Source organism: Diplotaxodon limnothrissa, linkage group LG17 (genome assembly GCF_057381915.1).
Source record: "Diplotaxodon limnothrissa isolate DT_005_m linkage group LG17, D_limnothrissa_male_GT1.1, whole genome shotgun sequence".
In the NCBI taxonomy this organism is placed as follows: domain Eukaryota; kingdom Metazoa; phylum Chordata; class Actinopteri; order Cichliformes; family Cichlidae; genus Diplotaxodon; species Diplotaxodon limnothrissa.
Genome location: NC_140612.1, coordinates 17,543,169 through 17,561,321, shown reverse-complemented (window position 1 = coordinate 17,561,321; position 18,153 = coordinate 17,543,169). Strand labels below are relative to the sequence as shown.

The 18,153-nt window shown below is 42.8% G+C and overlaps 2 protein-coding genes across 3 annotated transcripts; one reads left to right on the top strand and one right to left on the bottom strand.

Moving 5' to 3' along the window:
• Positions 1 to 7,218: 7,218 nt before the first annotated feature.
• On the top strand, positions 7,219 to 11,768 carry crebl2 (cAMP responsive element binding protein-like 2). 2 transcript variants are annotated; one of them, XM_085376131.1, is made up of 3 exons: positions 7,219 to 7,415; positions 10,002 to 10,196; positions 10,934 to 11,768. In XM_085376131.1, exons 1-3 carry the CDS (start codon positions 7,401 to 7,403, stop codon positions 11,087 to 11,089), a joined length of 366 nt encoding a protein of 121 aa, XP_085232257.1. In that variant the 5' UTR covers positions 7,219 to 7,400; the 3' UTR covers positions 11,090 to 11,768. The 2 variants fall into 2 exon arrangements, with proteins under 2 accessions (XP_085232257.1, XP_085232259.1); XM_085376133.1 differs by lacking the exon at positions 7,219 to 7,415 and adding an exon at positions 8,054 to 8,093.
• Positions 11,769 to 13,692: 1,924 nt separating this feature from the next.
• Positions 13,693 to 14,967, bottom strand: gpr19 (G protein-coupled receptor 19). The gene has a single exon (XM_085376676.1). The coding sequence runs from the start codon at positions 14,965 to 14,967 to the stop codon at positions 13,693 to 13,695; it is 1,275 nt and encodes a 424-aa protein (XP_085232802.1).
• Between the last annotated feature and the right edge of the window lie 3,186 nt (positions 14,968 to 18,153).

Here is an 18,153-nt window from a genome sequence, read left to right as displayed (position 1 = left end):
AGCTGCTCTAAACGGTAAGCCTGAAAAATAATATCAGTGTTATGTCTTTTATTCTGACACAGTGTTTCACTACATCACTTTCTCTAATGGTACCGCAGGAGGTACAGAGGTCAGAGGTATAACCATAGCAACCAGTTAGAATCACACTGCATGAAGAGGTTTGATCGTAGCTCTAATGTAGTACAGGTACAGTCAAGATAACAGCCACACCTGAGGAGGAACGGCAAGTGAATGTGACAGTCATGGTGGTATCTGTGATGCAGAGACAAATCGAATCAAATCACTTTTATTGTCACGTCACAAGTGCAGGTACACTGGTACAGTACATGCGAATGAAATTCTTGTGTGCGAGTTTCACAAGCAACAGAGTTGTGCAACAATACAATAACATAAAACAAGCAAAATATAAGAATGGCTAAATCTGAGAGTAATAAATATATGTACAATATAAGAATGTATGCATTACTGGATGTGTATACTAAATATGTTTTTCTACGTGTGTGTGTGTGTGTGTGTATACATATTTTACAAATTAAATAGAGTAAACAATAAAATAAAATATACAGAGGTTGGTAGTTGGACATGTGCAAAACAGTGGCATTTATATACAGTGTGGAGTGCATAATGTTGAAGTTCCAGTAGTGAAGCTGAGGTGTCTATGAAGTGTTCAGCAGTCTGATGGCCTGATGGAAGAAGCTGTCTCTCAGTCTGCTGGTACGGGACCGGATGCTGCAGAACCTCCTTCCTGATGGAAGCAGTCTGAACAGTTTATGGCTGGGGTGACTGGAGTCCTTGATGATCCTCCCCGCTTTCCTCAGGCACCGCTTCCTGTAGATGTCCTGGAGGGAGGGAAGCTCACCTCCAATTATCCGTTCAGAACATTGCACTACTCTCTGGAGAGCTTTGCGGTTGTAAGCGGTGCTGTTGCTATACCAGGTGGTGATGCATCCAGTGAGGATACTCTCAATGGCACAGCGGTAGAAAGTCCTGAGGATGCATGCCAAATCTTTCCAGTCTCCTGAGAAAGAAGAGGCGCTGCTGCACCTTCTTCACTGTTTTGTTTATGTGTCCTGACCACGTAAGATCCTCAGCTAGATGTACACCAAGGAACCGGAAGCTGCTCACTCTCTCCACAGCAGCGCCGTTGATGGTGCTGGGGGTGTGTACTTCTCTGCACCTCTGGAAGTCCACTATCAGCTCCTTTGTCTTTGCGACGTTGAGGGTGAGATGGTTGTCTTAACACCAGTAGGTCAGGGCGCTGACCTCCTCCCTGTAGGCAGTCTCATCACCGTTGGTGATAAAACCCACCACTGTAGTGTCGTCCACAAACTTCACAATGACGTTGGAGTTGTTAGTGGCCGTGCAGTCGATGTAGAGTGAGTACAGGAGAGGGCTCAGTACACACCCCTGTGGAGCACCAGTGTTCATTAGGATGAGGTGATGCTGCCTAGTCTGACCACCTGGCGTCTGTCAGACAGGAAGCTAAGGATTCAGCTGCAGAGGGAGCTACTCAGTCCTAGATCCTGCAGTTTCCTGTCCAGCTTCGAGGGAACGATGGTGTTGAATGCTGAGCTGTAATCTACAAACAGCATTCTCACATACGTGTCTCTCTTCTCCAGGTGTGACAGGGCAGTGTGTAGTGTCAGGGCTATGGCATCATCAGTGGACCTGTTGTGGCAGTATGCAAATTGTAGAGGGTCCAGTGAGTCGGGTAGTGAAGAGCAAACGAAGTCCCTGACCAGCTTCTCGAAGCAAATCCCACTAGTTGAACTGATCACAGCCACAGAAAGAGAAATTTGAAACAACAACATTGCAGACATAGAAGCAGAGCAGCTGCAGACAAAAGTTTCTGCATGTCTCAGCAATGCAAAGCCCCCAGCATCCAACATCAGCATGAAGGAGGAAGGCACTTACATCAGTTAGTAATGACAACATTATCATCCTTCTGCCAGACAAGGGTAGGTGCACAGTTTTGCTAAACCATATAGACTATCATGAGAAAATTTGTTCAGTGACAAAAATACTCATGAGCCCAGAAACAAGACCCAGGAAGTGACTACAGGAACAGGGTGATAGATTTTCTGGAGCAGGTAGAACAAGATAACGCTACTGACCGGACCGCATACCACAGGCTATTTCTAGGGGTGTACCTTTAAGATCACTTGTCTGTATGATCAACTCGGTCACCTATAACATCTCAAAGTTTCTGGCTTTGATGCTCAACCTGTTGGTAGGCAGCTCTGAACACCACATCCAGAACACCTTAGATTTTGTTGAGAAGGTGAGAGACGTCATTATGGAGGCAGATGAAACCATGGTCTCGTACGATGTTACATCTCTCTTCACTTGCATCCCAGTCACGGAAGCATTGAAGGTAGTTCGTAAGAGATTACAGGATGACCCCAACCTCAGCAACAGGACCACTCTTCAGCATAGACCAAGTGTGTTTGCTTTTGGAACTGTCTTCATTCCACCTATTTCACATACAAGGGTCAGTACTACCTAGGGTTCCAGTGCTAACTGAGGTTCCTCAGTTTCACCCATTGTGGCCAACTTGTGCATGGAAGAAGTGGAAAAGATGGCTCTGTTATGCTACCCTGGAACACCCCCAAGTCATTAGTTCAGGTATGTGGCTGAAACCTGGGTGAAAATTAAATCTCAGGACATACCACGATTCAGTGGTCACATTAACTCAATGGACCAAGACATCAAATTCACTGGGGAGAATATGAAAAGTAGCAGGTTAGCCTTCTTAGACTGTGAGATTTCCATCAATAATGGGGGACATTTAAAAGTCGATGTATACCGTAAATCAGATCAGTATTTAAGGTTTGACTCTCATTATCCACTGGAGCACAAACTGGGTGTCATTAGGACACTACAACACAGAGTGAACAGCATCCCTACAGACACAGGGCCCAGGGAAGCAGAAGAACATATCAAGAAGGCTCTGAGTAAATGTGGTTATCCCAGCTGGACATTTGAATCTTGGAATCATTTTTGACCAGGATATGTCCTTTAATGAACTAATTAAACAAATATGTAAGCCTGTGTCTTCTTGTGTCTTGTTTTGTGTCTTCCATTTCTGAAATATCTCTAAAATTAGAAATACAGTGGGGCAAAAAAGTATTTAGTCAGCCACCGATTGTGCAAGTTGCCCCACCTAAAATGATGACAGAGGTCAGTAATTTGCACCAGAGGTACACTTCAACTGTGAGAGACAGAATGTGAAAAAAAAATCCATGAATCCACATGGTAGGATTTGTAAAGAATTTATTCGTAAATCAGGGTGGAAAATAAGTATTTGGTCAATAACAAAAATACAACTCAATACTTTGTAACATAACCTTTGTTGGCAATAACAGAGGTCAAACATTTACTATAGGTCTTTACCAGGTTTGCACACACAGTAGCTGGTATTTTGGCCCATTCCTCCATGCAGATCTTCTCGAGAGCAGTGATGTTTTGGGGCTGTCGCCGAGCAACACGGACTTTCAACTCCCGCCACAGATTTTCTATGGGGTTGAGGTCTGGAGACTGGCTAGGCCACTCCAGGACTTTCAAATGCTTCTTACGGAGCCACTCCTTTGTTGCCCGGGCGGTGTGTTTTGGATCATTGTCATGTTGGAAGACCCAGCCTCGTTTCATCTTCAAAGTTCTCACTGATGGAAGGAGGTTTTGGCTCAAAATCTCACGATACATGGCCCCATTCATTCTGTCCTTAACACGGATCAGTCGTCCTGTCCCCTTGGCAGAAAAACAGCCCCATAGCATGATGTTTCCACCCCCATGCTTCACAGTAGGTATGGTGTTCTTGGGATGCAACTCAGTATTCTTCTTCCTCCAAACACGACGAGTTGAGTTTATACCAAAAAGTTCAACTTTGGTTTCATCTGACCACATGACATTCTCCCAATCCTCTGCTGTATCATCCATGTGCTCTCTGGCAAACTTCAGACGGGCCTGGACATGCACTGGCTTCAGCAGCGGAACACGTCTGGCACTGCAGGATTTGATTCCCTGCCGTTGTAGTGTGTTACTGATGGTGACCTTTGTTACTTTGGTCCCAGCTCTCTGCAGGTCATTCACCAGGTCCCCCCGTGTGGTTCTGGGATCTTTGCTCACCGTTCTCATGATCATTTTGACCCCACGGGATGAGATCTTGCGTGGAGCCCCAGATCGAGGGAGATTATCAGTGGTCTTGTATGTCTTCCATTTTCTGATGATTGCTCCCACAGTTGATTTTTTCACACCAAGCTGCTTGCCTATTGTAGATTCACTCTTCCCAGTCTGGTGCAGGTCTACAATACTTTTCCTGGTGTCCTTCGAAAGCTCTTTGGTCTTGGCCATGGCGGAGTTTGGAGTCTGACTGTTTGAGGCTGTGGACAGGTGTCTTTTATACAGATGATGAGTTCAAACAGGTGCCATTCATACAGGTAACGAGTGGGGGACAGAAAAGCTTCTTACAGAAGACGTTACAGGTCTGTGAGAGCCAGAGATTTTCCTTGTTTGAGGTGACCAAATACTTATTTTCCACCCTGATTTACGAATAAATTCTTTACAAATCCTACCATGTGAATTCATGGATTTTTTTTTCACATTCTGTCTCTCACAGTTGAAGTGTACCTCTGGTGCAAATTACTGACCTCTGTCATCATTTTAAGTGGGGGAACTTGCACAATCGGTGGCTGACTAAATACTTTTTTGCCCCACTGTATCCTGTGTCAGAGTGACGCTGAAAAAACTAGTTCATGCATTTATTACTTCTAGGATGAACTACTGTAATTCGTTATTATCAGGATGTCCTAAAAGTTTGATGAAAAGCCTTCAGTTAATACAAAATGCAGCAAGAGTACTGACAGGGACTAGAAAGGGAGAGCAGAATTCTCCAATATTGGCTTATCATCAGTCAGTCCTTTTCTACATTAAGTGCTTCGTAGAGACTGTGACAGTGACTAAAACCATCTGGGTTGTTCCTAACGGAAAACCTTGGTTGACAAGTGGAGTACAGGCTCTAATCAGAACAGGGATAGTTAGAATAGAATAGAATAGAATAGAATAGAATAGCCTTTATTGTCATTGTACAGAGTACAACGAAATTGGAGTGCCACTCCCTTGGTGCAAGTTTCAATAATAAATATAAATGTAAAATATAAAAAGTACAAAAAAAACAATCGTAAGTACTCAAACAATAGTATGTACAATATATAGTTCCCTGTACAGCACTGCATGAGCCAACGTAGCAGGGGCATCAAACATGGCAAGGAGGCCTACAGGAGGAGCATAGAGAGCTGCCTCACCGACAGCAACCCCAGGCATTACTGACAGTTTGCACTTTCTGAAGTGTTATCTGGTACATCAGCATTACAGGTTAGTAGGGCAAGCCACTAAATTAAAGAACCCACGGCCCTACTCAGTGCTACAACACCCCTTTGATCTAATTTGAATACTAGCTACATGGGTTGGGTGCTACACTATGATTCACTGAGTGTTTCTTCTTCACACACTATGTGCTTATACACCTCTCTGCATTTAATCATTAGTTATTGTTAAGTTATTAATCTCTGGCTCTCTTCACACGTGTTCACACGTATCATGACAGAACTGGGCATGATCTTTAAAATAACATCTACTGTCAGTGACATCAGAGGAATGAACAAAGTGTGTGTAACAGTAGCCTGATGACTTCATACTTCACCTGAACAGTCTCAGCAGGATCCACCATGATTGCTCTCCATGTCTCTTTGTGCTAATCCCACTAAAGCTTCCTGAGGAAGTAAACTCAGAACAGAAGCTCTGATATTTGTATAACCTTCTTCCACAACATAATCTTCATTTCCTCTAAATTTCCAGCAGCTGATGTAACAGGATTAGTCAGCAGGTCATGGGTAGATTAACATACATTTGACCCTTTGGCCTGTGAGGAGATGTCATCATAGAATCCACTCTCAGGGACAGCAGGATGTGTTTTCTTAATATAAATAATTGAATGAATGAATGAATGAATGAATTCTAACCCTCTGAATGTGATGATGAGATGATTGTGGAAGAGGAGAGGTGGTTATAAGTTATGGCTCTTTAAAGACTTTAAGTAAAATAATAAAATATATGTGCATTTATATCCAACAGTGAATTGGTGTATACTGAAGACTGAGCAGTAAAGATGAGCTCAGACTCTTCATCAGTTTCTGTCCTGCACACACTGACCGTCTGTTCTCTGTGACAACAGCGACCCTTACAAACCTTCTTCATATTATTCTGTTTTCTTTACACCAGATGACGGCAGAATGCAGGTGAAAAACTTTATTTAAAACATCAAAGGTTGAAAAATATATCTGTAGTATCAACTTCTTAAAGCATTTGGGTAAATAGTGTGAACTTTCACCTCTTAACTGTGAACTTTCAGCCTCAGATTCTAAAGTTTGATATTTAATTTACTGAGGAGACTTTTTAAATTTTAGAGGCAAAACTCATCAGAGAGACATTAAAGCGTTTTACTTTTAAGATCCAAATTATGAGATTCTAAAAAACAACTTCACCCATTCACATGGCGTGATCTCAGACTGAAACTTTAACTGAGCGTCCAAATTCAGACCGTCATTGTGAAAAGTGAGAATTTCTGGTCAGAGGAGGGTTGGGAAAGGAAAAGGGAACAGGTTTTATTGTAAGTTTTATTGTTCCCTCATTTTGGGAAACCCAGAGTTTTATCGTGTAGTTAGAGAACGCACTTTTCAAGACCTGCTCTGTGCTCTACTGCAAATCATGAAGACGATATCACAACAATTCATTTCTTCACCAGAGTAAAATGAACAAGCTTTTTAAAGGCGATATCACAAGGCGTGGTAACTTATTTGATTACACTAGGGTTTAAGTAGATATACTGTTTATGCACATTAAACATATAAAATGGTATAAATACATTCAATATATTAAACTAAAGCTGGAGCTTATTTATTACATATAAATATAATTTGTTACTGCTAACTTACAGATTTTCGAATTGTTAATATTTGGCTTCTGAACATTAAACGTTTGAGTGTGTCAGATATATTTTAATATACTTGTTAAGAATAGAATTAGTTTTTATCTGACTATTTACTCGGGTTTGACGTTATTTATTTATTTTACCATCTCACTATTTCCGGTTTAGTGGTAGCTGTCTTTGTTCCATTATTTTATTTAATAAAGTTTTGGTTGTAAAAAAAAAAGTGACGTAAACGCGTAGACGTCAGCAGATGTAAACAAAGCAGGGAGCTGTCAGACTGATCGGTGATCAGACTGATTGATGAGCTGCTTCTGGAGCCCTCGCTGATGATACCGAGCCGGTTCGTTCCGTCCAGACTTCCGGGAACACAGTGTGATCTCTGAGCGGACCTAACGGCAGCCTGCGCGTTAGCAACATGGAAGACAACAAGGTGAGCTAGCTAAGGACTGCTAACGGCTAAAGGAAACTGCGGGGTACTAATTAGTAGCTTTAACTAGTCAACGTCTGGTCACTTCACCTTTGTCAGTGTCGATAGTGTCGTTAACCTCCTATGACCTGCCGTCCACATATGTGGACATCACATTTTGGGTTATTTAGACCAAAATACTGAATTTTGCTCTACAAGGGCCTGATATCCACTTACAAGGACATTATACTGCTACTGGTCTATCAAAATTTTAAACGACTATGCTCATATATGGCTCTCATTTTTCTTAAAAACAAAAATTGTTTTTACATTCATCGGGCCCCAATATACCCAAATATCAAAGAGAAATTAAAAATGCATGCAGTGGAAGAGTTCGGGTCTTAGGAGGTTAAAGAAGGAATCACTTTAATGGGCTAGATTACAGCTGTGTATCCTGTGTGCTAACCGAGGTTACGTTAGCTCCCCGTGCCGTAAACATGTTTATTTCAGGAAGGATAAGAAATTATTATTTATAGAACAACAAACCTGCTGTAAACTGTCTGCAGCTCACAAGAAGTTTATTTATTTAATGCTGATATTCATCAGCTGTCAGATATTATTAAAAAAAACCTTCCTGCTGTCCTCACACCGAGGTCTGAGGGACTTCAGGACTGCTGACGCTGTTTTCCAGTGTTCTGATTGGTGAGTAGAAGTCAGTCGTACTTGTTGGATGATACAGTAACGAAATACTTTGTTACTGTATCTGTAGTTTACTTAAGTAGGTTTTTTTTCTGACTAGTTTTTAACTTTTACTCCCTGCATGTTTAAACAAATATCTTAACTTTCTACTCGTCACTGTTTCAGACAGGCTCGTTACTTTTCCTTTAACTGATTTGAGGGGAGTCATTATTTCAGTCACTGCGAGCCTCCAAACTTAAAACCAATCTGAGCCTAAACAGAAACACATAAAAGGAAATCCCATTCGTTTATTAATCACCAGGCGATGTGGCATAAAAAGAGATGTAGTCAGGGGTTACAGTGGGCCGGAGTTTTGATTTATTTATTCATTTATTACGTTTTTAAATTTTTATTTTTTTAACACAACACTAGAACGACTGCAGGTGTCCATAGGTTGTGTTCACAGTACTTCAGCATCTAGCTAGCTACTGAAGAGGAGCGAGGATAAAGGGAGTAACATTTTGTGTTAGGTAATTTGAAATGCAGCACTTTAACAAACATCAGCAAACACACGAACTGTTTGTGTGCAGTTTGTCACACAGTTGCTAGCTAAAGGTCCAGCTTCTGTATTTCACAGGGAGAGAAAAGAAAGAGGGGTAACTACACTCAGAGATGGAGAAAGATAAGAAAGGACAGGAAACGAAGAAGAGAGCTTAGATTTAAAAGGACGGCTCATTTAAAGCTTACTCGTAAGTCCTCATCAAGTATGTTATCCAATCAGATATTGGGTCTGTACATGTGCAACTGTGTTTTTTCATATTGTGAAACATGCTAAACAAACTGAGGTAGACTTAACTGTGTTATTTAAGGCCTGCATGAAAATCATCTGCAGGTTAGTGCAGGATAAACAGCTTAGTTTGCTGTACTGTGATGGATTTAAAGTAAAGAACAGTATGTGACTGGTGCACAGTGGCTGTGGTTCCATGGTCAGATTTACTTTACATGAAGTGTAGCAGAGAGTCATTTGAATTTTAGCTTATGATGCTGAGACTCATTCACTGAATTCCACCTTCATACCAACTTTATAGTGTCTAATATAAAGACAGCATAAACAGTGTACTGTGAGTGTATGGAAATCAGCCAGGACAACTCATGAAACATCTGCTCACATCTGGTTGAATTCAGGTGTGTAAATCCACAAAGAGCAGCAGGTCAGCTGATCACAACCTGTACACTAAGAAAATTTACTGGAGCTCTCAGTAGAAATTATAGTGAGTTATGATATTTTTTCCCCAACACTGAGCAATTAAAACTGATTTTAGTGTTCACCCACCTGCTGAATCCACTCTAGCCCCTGACTGCATTCATTTTGTTGTTTAAAAGTAAAGTCACCCTCTACAATGCAGGCACCAGAAAAGAGTTTTTATTTTCCTTCCTGTTCATGTTCTACTTAACCGATTCAAGCTGAGTACAATTATTGGAAATAAAATTTAGACTGAAATAAAGTTTGTATTCATATCGACTAATATTGTTATGTCAATGCTGCATAAAAATAGGTGGAGGAAATGTTCTTTGAGGAGCTACTTTTTCTTTCTCTGAGTACATTTCAGAGCTGGTACTTTTTTTTTACTTTTACTTGAATAAAAATTCAACTTTTACTGGAGTATTTTTTTAACAGTAGTATTGTAGAGAATGTGTGTACTTTTGCCAACTCTGCTCATTCAGGTCTAGTCTGGAAGCTAATTTGAGAGCTTTCACTGTAAATGAACTTTAGCACATCCAGGCGTTCTGTGTGTGAGCTGGCTCAACCAATCCAGTCAGAAATAACAGGTATCACCTCTCTGCTCAAAGCACATTAACAGACCTGGTGGTGTCTGCTGGTGGTGTCTCTGTCCTGTGTCTAATTTATCGCTCGTGTCTGCTTGTCATCAGATGGCGGGCAAAGTGAAGAAGCCGGGAAAACGCGGCCGTAAACCTGCCAAAATCGACCTGAAGGCCAAACTGGAGCGAAGCCGGCAGAGCGCCCGCGAGTGCCGAGCCCGGAAGAAGCTAAGGTACCAGTACCTGGAGGAGTTGGTTTCCAGTAAGGAGAGAGCCATCTGCGCCCTGCGGGAGGAGCTTGAGATGGTGAGACAACACCAGTTAGACATGAACTCAGATTTCAAACACATGATTGAGCTCTGTGCCAAAGAGAAGCTTCATAACACCGACCACAGAGGTCAGACACTCCCAGTTTAAACACACAAGTCTCTCTACGCTCCGTTTCCTGGTATTTAAATAAAGTTTGAAAATGGGGCGCACACAAATGTAAATGGCCTGCATTTGTATAGTGCTTTTCTAGTCCATAGGACCCCAAAGCGCTTTACACTACATTCACACACACATTCACACACTGGCGATAGCAAGCTACATTGTAGCCACAGCTGCCCTGGGGCGCACTGACAGAGGCGAGGCTGCCGGATACAGGCGCCACCGGGCCCTCTGACCACCACCAGTAGGCAAACATGGGGTTAGTATCTTGCCCAAGGATATTTGGCATGCAGCCAGAATGCAGCCTGGGATCGAACCACCGACCTTCTGATTAGTGACTGACCTGCTCTGCCACCTGAGCTACAGCCACCCCATGTCACAATTAACATTACTTCACCCAGTTTCTGTTGAGAGTAAAAACACGACCGCAGTCACCTGGACAGGTACAACTGCAGCTCTCTGGGCGATGAGTCAGGAGTTTAACTTCAGCTGTGCTTTTAGTTTCCAGTGGTTATGAGAACACGATGAAGGTCAGGTCAAATGCTCGTCATATATATTCATCGTATATAGACTGTTAACTTGCTGTTCACTTGTCTCCTGTCGTCCTCCTGCAGTACAAGCAGTGGTGTTCGGCCATGGATCAGGGCAAGATTCCGTCAGAGATTAAAGCTCTGCTCACCGGAGACGAGCAGAAAATGCCTCCAAGCGGTGGCAACAAGACGTCCAAGAACAGCAAGAACAACATCAGTAGCAGCAATGGGCAGAGTTAGACGCTTTTCCACCTCCTTCTCCTGCTCCTCTCCTGCATTTCATCACTCACACAGGACTCATGAGACCTTTAAACCTCCAGAGAATAAACCTCCCTCTGTTCTCAGCACGGAGGTTCACCTCCTCGTACAGTGCATGTAGTAACCCTCACAGCCAGCAGGGGGGGTACAAAAGCTCCTGGCTGCAGGTCAGATCCGACATCTTCACACAGAAGCAGCAGAAAGTTGTTTGTGGAGCTGAAGCTTAATCACCATTCCAGTGAATAAAGATGTTAAACTTGAGAACACAAATACATGCTCTGAACTGAGGATCAATGTCTTTCTGTGGTGGTTTGCAGGTCACATGACTTACTCCTGTTTCTAAACTCTTATAGTGACGTGTGTGTGCAGCTGTTGGACAGCTGCTGTGTTATTGTTGTCTGGTCATCGGGTCAAGCCGGGCTTTCCTCTGGTTTGATCCTGATAACATTTGTGAGCTGAAGGACTGACTAAACCAGCAGCGAGCAGGTCGGCGCCCGCGGCTTCTTTTCACGCACTAAAATCTGAAATCTTGTTTCTGAACAGCTTGTAAGCTCTTTTTTTTTTGTGCACCTTTGTAAACATAGCTGAAGCACTTTGTTTTAAGATTGTAGAAAATGTGTGTTTAAAATGTCTAAGAGCAAATAAATAAATAAACTGTTTGATCCTCAGTGAAGCTCAGAGTATCTTCTGTTCATGCATGAATCTGAGGACGGGATAGTTAAGATTCATGCATGGATCCCAAACATTTGTACTTACAGCAGGTAATGAGTGTCCCGTAAACAATGTACAGATTAATGCAGACTCACAGGAAGTGCTGTGACTGTCTGCAGGAAGGAAGAGAGGGACTTTGGATGAAACACAGTCTCAAGACTATGGGATCTGATTGCACTGATGTTAGTGCAGCAACTGCACGGACGGAGCCACCGTGTTCATTCTGCAGGGACTGTGGAACATTTAAAGTGCAAGTTGGTACACACATTTACCTTCTATGAAAAACAAGGTCTACAATAAAAACTCAGGTGAGGCTCAGCAAGTCACAGAATCAGGTAAACATAACCTGAGACTAAGAGAAGCATGTGATGTTTCCCATTGTGTCATCATTTATTACACACTGAGCAGTCTGCAGAGGCACTGTGTGAAAACCTCAGTGCGTTGTTACTGCATCCATATCAGTTAATCAATGGACTTGATTATCTGACCATAAGCAAACAAGAGCACCTCTATCAAGCTGCTGGTGTAACACAGGTGAGCGACACCTGTAGATCAATGCAGGTCACTGCTGCTGAAAGAGATCCAACCAAATCCTAGAGTTTCTCAGTGTTTTTGAGCTTTAGTCAAATACACGATGACGCAGTGGATTATGTGGTGCACTGACCTAATGTTAGGACCAACTAATGCTCGTAACCTTGCAGCAATGTTGCAGCTCACCCCTGATCTGTAATGTATATGCAGACTTCAGATATCCACACTTTAGCGTGCACAAGTCTCAGATGTACTAATGCCTTAAAAACAGAAAGAGGTGAATGTGCAGCAATGACTTTACTGACTTCATTAAATTTCACTCTCTAAAAGCTTGCTTCTGTTTCTCTGTCTTTTGTCTTCTGGAACATTTTCCTGGATATTCCCACAAAAACTCATAAATTTCCTTCATATAACAAATCATCTTTAATCACACTGATCAAACTTCATGAGAACTGATCACAGCTACAAACATCCATTTGATCTCAAGTCTGGATATTTCAGCACACTGGAAGGAGGACAAATATTCAGGTTCTATCCCTGTCGAGCGTTTCCACACAGCAGTGCTGAGGATGATGTTGAGGAACCCATCTCAATCAGAAATTACAGGACTTAAGTCCCTCTGCAATCGCACTTTAAGATTTAAGCTACCGATCCACACCAAACGAGTTCTGCCTTGATGCTTTTTAAGAACTAAGCACCATTCTGAAAGTGAACCGAATCAAACAGTGTCTGCATGTTGTCATGTTTAGCTATGACCACTCAGCTAAGTTTGAACCTGAATGGGTCTTGCTGACATGGTTGTTAAAGTCATAATTGATCCTGATTGTATTCCAATGATTCAGCCCAGTTTATTTGAACAAGCTTGGATCCCGGGCTTTGGTATATAACCAGCTCACCGTTACTCAGTCATTGTGACAAAGCAGATAATGTCAGTGTTAACATTTTAGCCTTTACTAACATTAGCATCTACCACGTACATTACTGTAGCAAACCAGATGCAGTTACAAGACTTTTATGATCGATGACCACACAGAAAGTTAGCTAGCTAACAAGTTGACATCAAAACACAAAATGGAATTTATCCATGGAGAATGATCCATCAAAACACAGCACGAAAACAAATTCTGATTGAAATCTGAAGTATAAAAATCACCAATATGGCTGCTATAGGGTTTCTCACATCACAAAAAGCCCTTTATACAATCTGAACACATTCGGTAAACGTTTTACTTAAATACAGTGCTAGCATGTTAGCCTCCAGCTAATTCACCTGCCACCACTGGCACTGCTATGTTAGACAAGTTTATGTTTGTGAGTTCAGTTTTAAAGCTGTCCAAGCTCATTCACACAAAGGTATTTGGAGGGTTCGCATTAGTGGGCCAAGCTACCTTCTTTTCTTTAGCTTCTCGGTCAAATGTATCGTAGACCGAGTCTTTAGTCACCATCTTTGCTTGCACTGGGATGTCCACCACCCCAACATAATTCTTTTTGGCCATGCGGGAGCTTGCGGTGATGGTGTAGGCATTACTGCGGTAGCATTTCATGGATGACATGCAGAATGTCTCCCGCATGCCACGTCTGAAGTTTGCATTGTAGACAGAATACAGGGTGGGTTTGGATGCTGTGGAGCTGAAGGAGATCCAGGAGATGGCTGTGAAGAAAAGCAGTCCCTGCCTGCTGGGCCCATCAGACTCCCTCGGATGCCACAGTTGGGCAAGATAGAAGGGTGTCCAGGTGAGGAAGAAAACAGAATTAAGCATAAGGAACATTTTGATGGTCTTGACTTTAGTCCGCGGGACAATGTTCATTGTCCGCCGCACAGTGTGGCCATCAGCACTGATCCTCCAGATGTACCTGACCACCCTCTGGTAGAATGATATGATCAATCCAGCAGGGACCAGAAAACCAATGAGAAGGTGAACTGCTGCGTAGACTATGCTGCCCCAGCTCTCAGGAAGGAAAAAGTCACAATGACTGTCTGTAGATGTAGATCCATAGAAGAAGAGGCAGGGGGAGACGAAGGCTGCATCAAATAACCACGAAGCCAGAATCATCTTCTTTGCCTTTTCTCTGGACACTTTGAAGCTGAGGGGATAGACGATTGTGTAGAAGCGGTCTATTGAGATCGAAAGCAGGACGTAGACCTGCACACCTGGACAAAGGTGCTGTAGATAGCGCACAGCCTTGCAAGCTGCTGTGCTCATTGGCCAACGTCCAGAGGCAACCTGCAAGAGGACGAATGGGGCACAACCGAGGCTCATGAGCAGGTCCGCGCAGGCCATAGACACCACAAAATAGTTGGTTGTGGACTGAGTCCGTCGGCTTCGGTGGATGACCAGGCATACGAGGGCATTTCCCAAGATGGAGACCAGCCATAGAACCCCAAATACCAAGCCTAGGACGGCAACCTCACCTGAAGTCAGCTCATCAGGGACAGAGGTAGTATTCAACTGGCCGGTGGACGTGCCCTCGAGGCTGCAGAGGGGAGTTGTGGGTAAGGTTGCCAGGACAGTTGAGTTTTCTCTCTTGGAGTAGTTAAATGACATCTGATACATGAACGATGGCAAGTAGATGGAGGGATTGACACCGACTGTGTTTGATGTCTGGGCATACACCATTGCTGTACTGCTGGGTCAGAGAGCAGCTGTGGAGACACAGACATTTGGCATTAGAAAAACCACAACCAAATTAATGTTTGGGAAATATTTTTCAACATAAACTGTTTATTTATCCCAACAATACTCCTGATTACCAGATACAATCGACAGCTCCTCACAATCCCTACACCAAGTTATTACTCAACAATAAATAGTTCAGACATGCAAAATAAAAAGGTTTGTTGGTTGTTTGGTGGTTAGATAGACTACTGCTGGTCATCTTTCAGAAAGGTGTGAGGCTCAAGAAGTAATGAGATTTGTTTTATTGGCGAGATACGTAGGTTAATGGCAAATTTTTTGATAGATACAAAGGTAGGTAGTTAGGAGAATGGGTCGTTGGTGTGTGAACAGATAGTCAAGTTAGTTGACAGGTACGTAGATTGGTATTCTGGTAGGTAGATGAGGTCATTGGGTAGAATAGCTGGTTTGTGAAAGCACCATAGGTTATTAGATTGGCAAGTCAAGTGGTTAGGAAAATTGATTGATTAATAGTTGGCTGAGTGGTATGTTGGCAGGTGTGCTAACAAAAGATAGAAACTGCTTTATCTCATGAGGCCCACCTGTCTCAATGTTGTAGCCAACATCAGGTGAAAATTAGTGACAGGCTAGTCATTCTTCGTTTAGATTTGAAAATCAAAATCGACTGTGCCTAATATTAGTTAATGCTAACTTGCATGCTAATGTTGATAGATTACTAGCTATCGATGTGTCCTGAATAGATAAGGTCAGCCGTACTACCCAAATGCCACAGTTGGGTTGCTAACTTAGCATCATCAACTAATGTGACAAAATAACCTTGTAATATTATTGCTAGTAAAATACAATCTCAGTACCAAATTACTTCACCAATGAAATGTTTATTACTGTTTTCTGGAGCACTACCAGGATGCAGGGGTGGATAGCCAGCTAGCTTTAATTTAGCTACACTAGCAGTTTCATTGCATTCAAACTCTGAATGTAGTTCAGTTAAAGGCCAAAGAAGTCATTAATAAGAGTTTGTTGATGTTGCACAGGGAGCTTAAATAGATTGCAGGGTTAGTCAGAATTAGCGTCATTGATACACAGCTCCAGAAGCTTGTTTGTAGATTGGCATTGAGATAAAGAGTGAAGGATATGGTCGGTTGGTAAGTTGGTAGGAAGTTTGAAAGTTTGGTTTGTTGTTTGGATATCAGATAGTTAGCAGTAAGTAAGTTAGCTGAGAGTCATACTGGTGAGTTTAAATAAGATAAGATAAGATAAGATAAGATAAGATAAGACTATTGATCCCACAACGAGGAAATTTTTGCGTTACCTCAACTTAGGTCAGAAGGAAAATACAAAAAATACAAATAAAATACAAACAAATAAAAAGATACGTAAGATAATACACTATATACAACGGTAGCATACACAGTAAGTGATTATGGTTTGTTCATGTCACAGCCATGCTCATCTCTGAGTTCTAATTAAAACATTTACAGAGGGTGATCTTTGCTCAGTAGGAATTCTACTTGGGACTTGAAATCATGGACAGGAGCGTTAATGAAGCCGTAGTTCTACTTCAGAAGTCACGTCTGGGGAAATGTAGAATCTCCAGATATTAAAAAAGTGAGGAAGCTGTTTATGTTTTCTTAAAATCCAGGAAATGTCAGAGGCAGCAGTGCTCAGGACTGTTTTATGGAAACACAGCTGCATGTTTTCCTCTCAGGTACAAGACAAACTCCACCACATGGAACTATTCATCATCACCGTCCTCATCTCCACCTCAGAACTTAATTCCCAGTCAGTGCTGCAGCTGATTTGATTAATCCTCCATAGAGAGCCAGCTCTCCTCTGAGGTCGCTCTTTAAGGATGTGAAGAAGCTCTCAGAGGAGATTCTGTTTATGGCTGCCGTTGTGTTTACTCTTCTGGATTTAACCTTAGCAACCACATCCATCTTGACTGATGGTGGGTAGGTAAACGAGGGAAGCAGGACAACGCAGTTTAAACTAAAGCGTCACCAAAAGAGAGTAAACATAAATCACTCTGAATTATTTAGGTTTTTGGTGTGTTTAGCTTTCTGACATTTCACGCCCCAAATGATTTAGTATAAGGTGTAACTGATAATTAATGCAGACCTGTGCTTTTCCTTATTAACCATCACACACTAAATATTCCTAAAGATATTATTTTTAACTCTCAATCTGTGAGAAAATACACACAGTCACAGCAAGACTTCAGACACAAAACCCCGAGGCTTTCATTATTATATCTGGAGACTTTAACCATGCCACACTGGACTCTACTCTGGCTGCTTTTCACCAGTTTGTGAATTGTTCCACAAGGAGCAACAGGACAATTGACCTACTGTATGCTAATGTGAGAGATGCATACAGAGCCACCCCCCTCCCCCCACTAGGGAAGTCAGACCACAACCTGGTTTACCTACAGCCACAATACACACCCCTCGTCCAAAGGCAGCCTGTCACAACACGCTCCATCCGGAGATGGACCCCAGAAAAGGAGGATGCTCTGAGAGACTGCTATGACACCACAGACTGGGATGTGCTCCTGAGCCCACATGGTGAGGACATAGAGGGGGCGACACACTGTCTTACAGACTACCTCAACTTTTGTGTGGACACAGTCGCCCCTGCTAAGACGGTACGGTGTTATCCTAATAACAAACCGTGGGTAACACAGGAAGTCAAAACTGTCCTCAACATGAAGAAGAAGGCTTTCAGGAGCAAAGTGAAGGAGGAGATGAAAGCAGCACAGCGGGAGGTGAAACGCTGCCTGAGGGAAGCAAAGGACACCTACAGGAGGAAGGTGGAGCAGAAGTTGGAGAGGAACAATATGAGGGAGGTCTGGAATGGTGTGAAAACCATCACAGGCCACAACACCAAGAAAAGCACAGTGGGGGGGACTGTGGAGAAGGCAAACGAACTCAACAACTTCTTCAACAGGTTTGACCAGCCCACAACCCCCCCACCCTCACCCTCACCTTCACTACAGAGTCCTCTTCCCACTCTCCTGCCTCCCTCGCTTCCCCCCCTTCCTGACACCATGACACCCCCCTCCTCCAATCCCAGCAAGACATCTCCCCCCCTCCCCTCCTCCCAAACATCTCCCAGTGTCACAGTGGATCAGGTCAGGAGGCAACTGAGGAAGCTTCGCCCCAGAAAGGC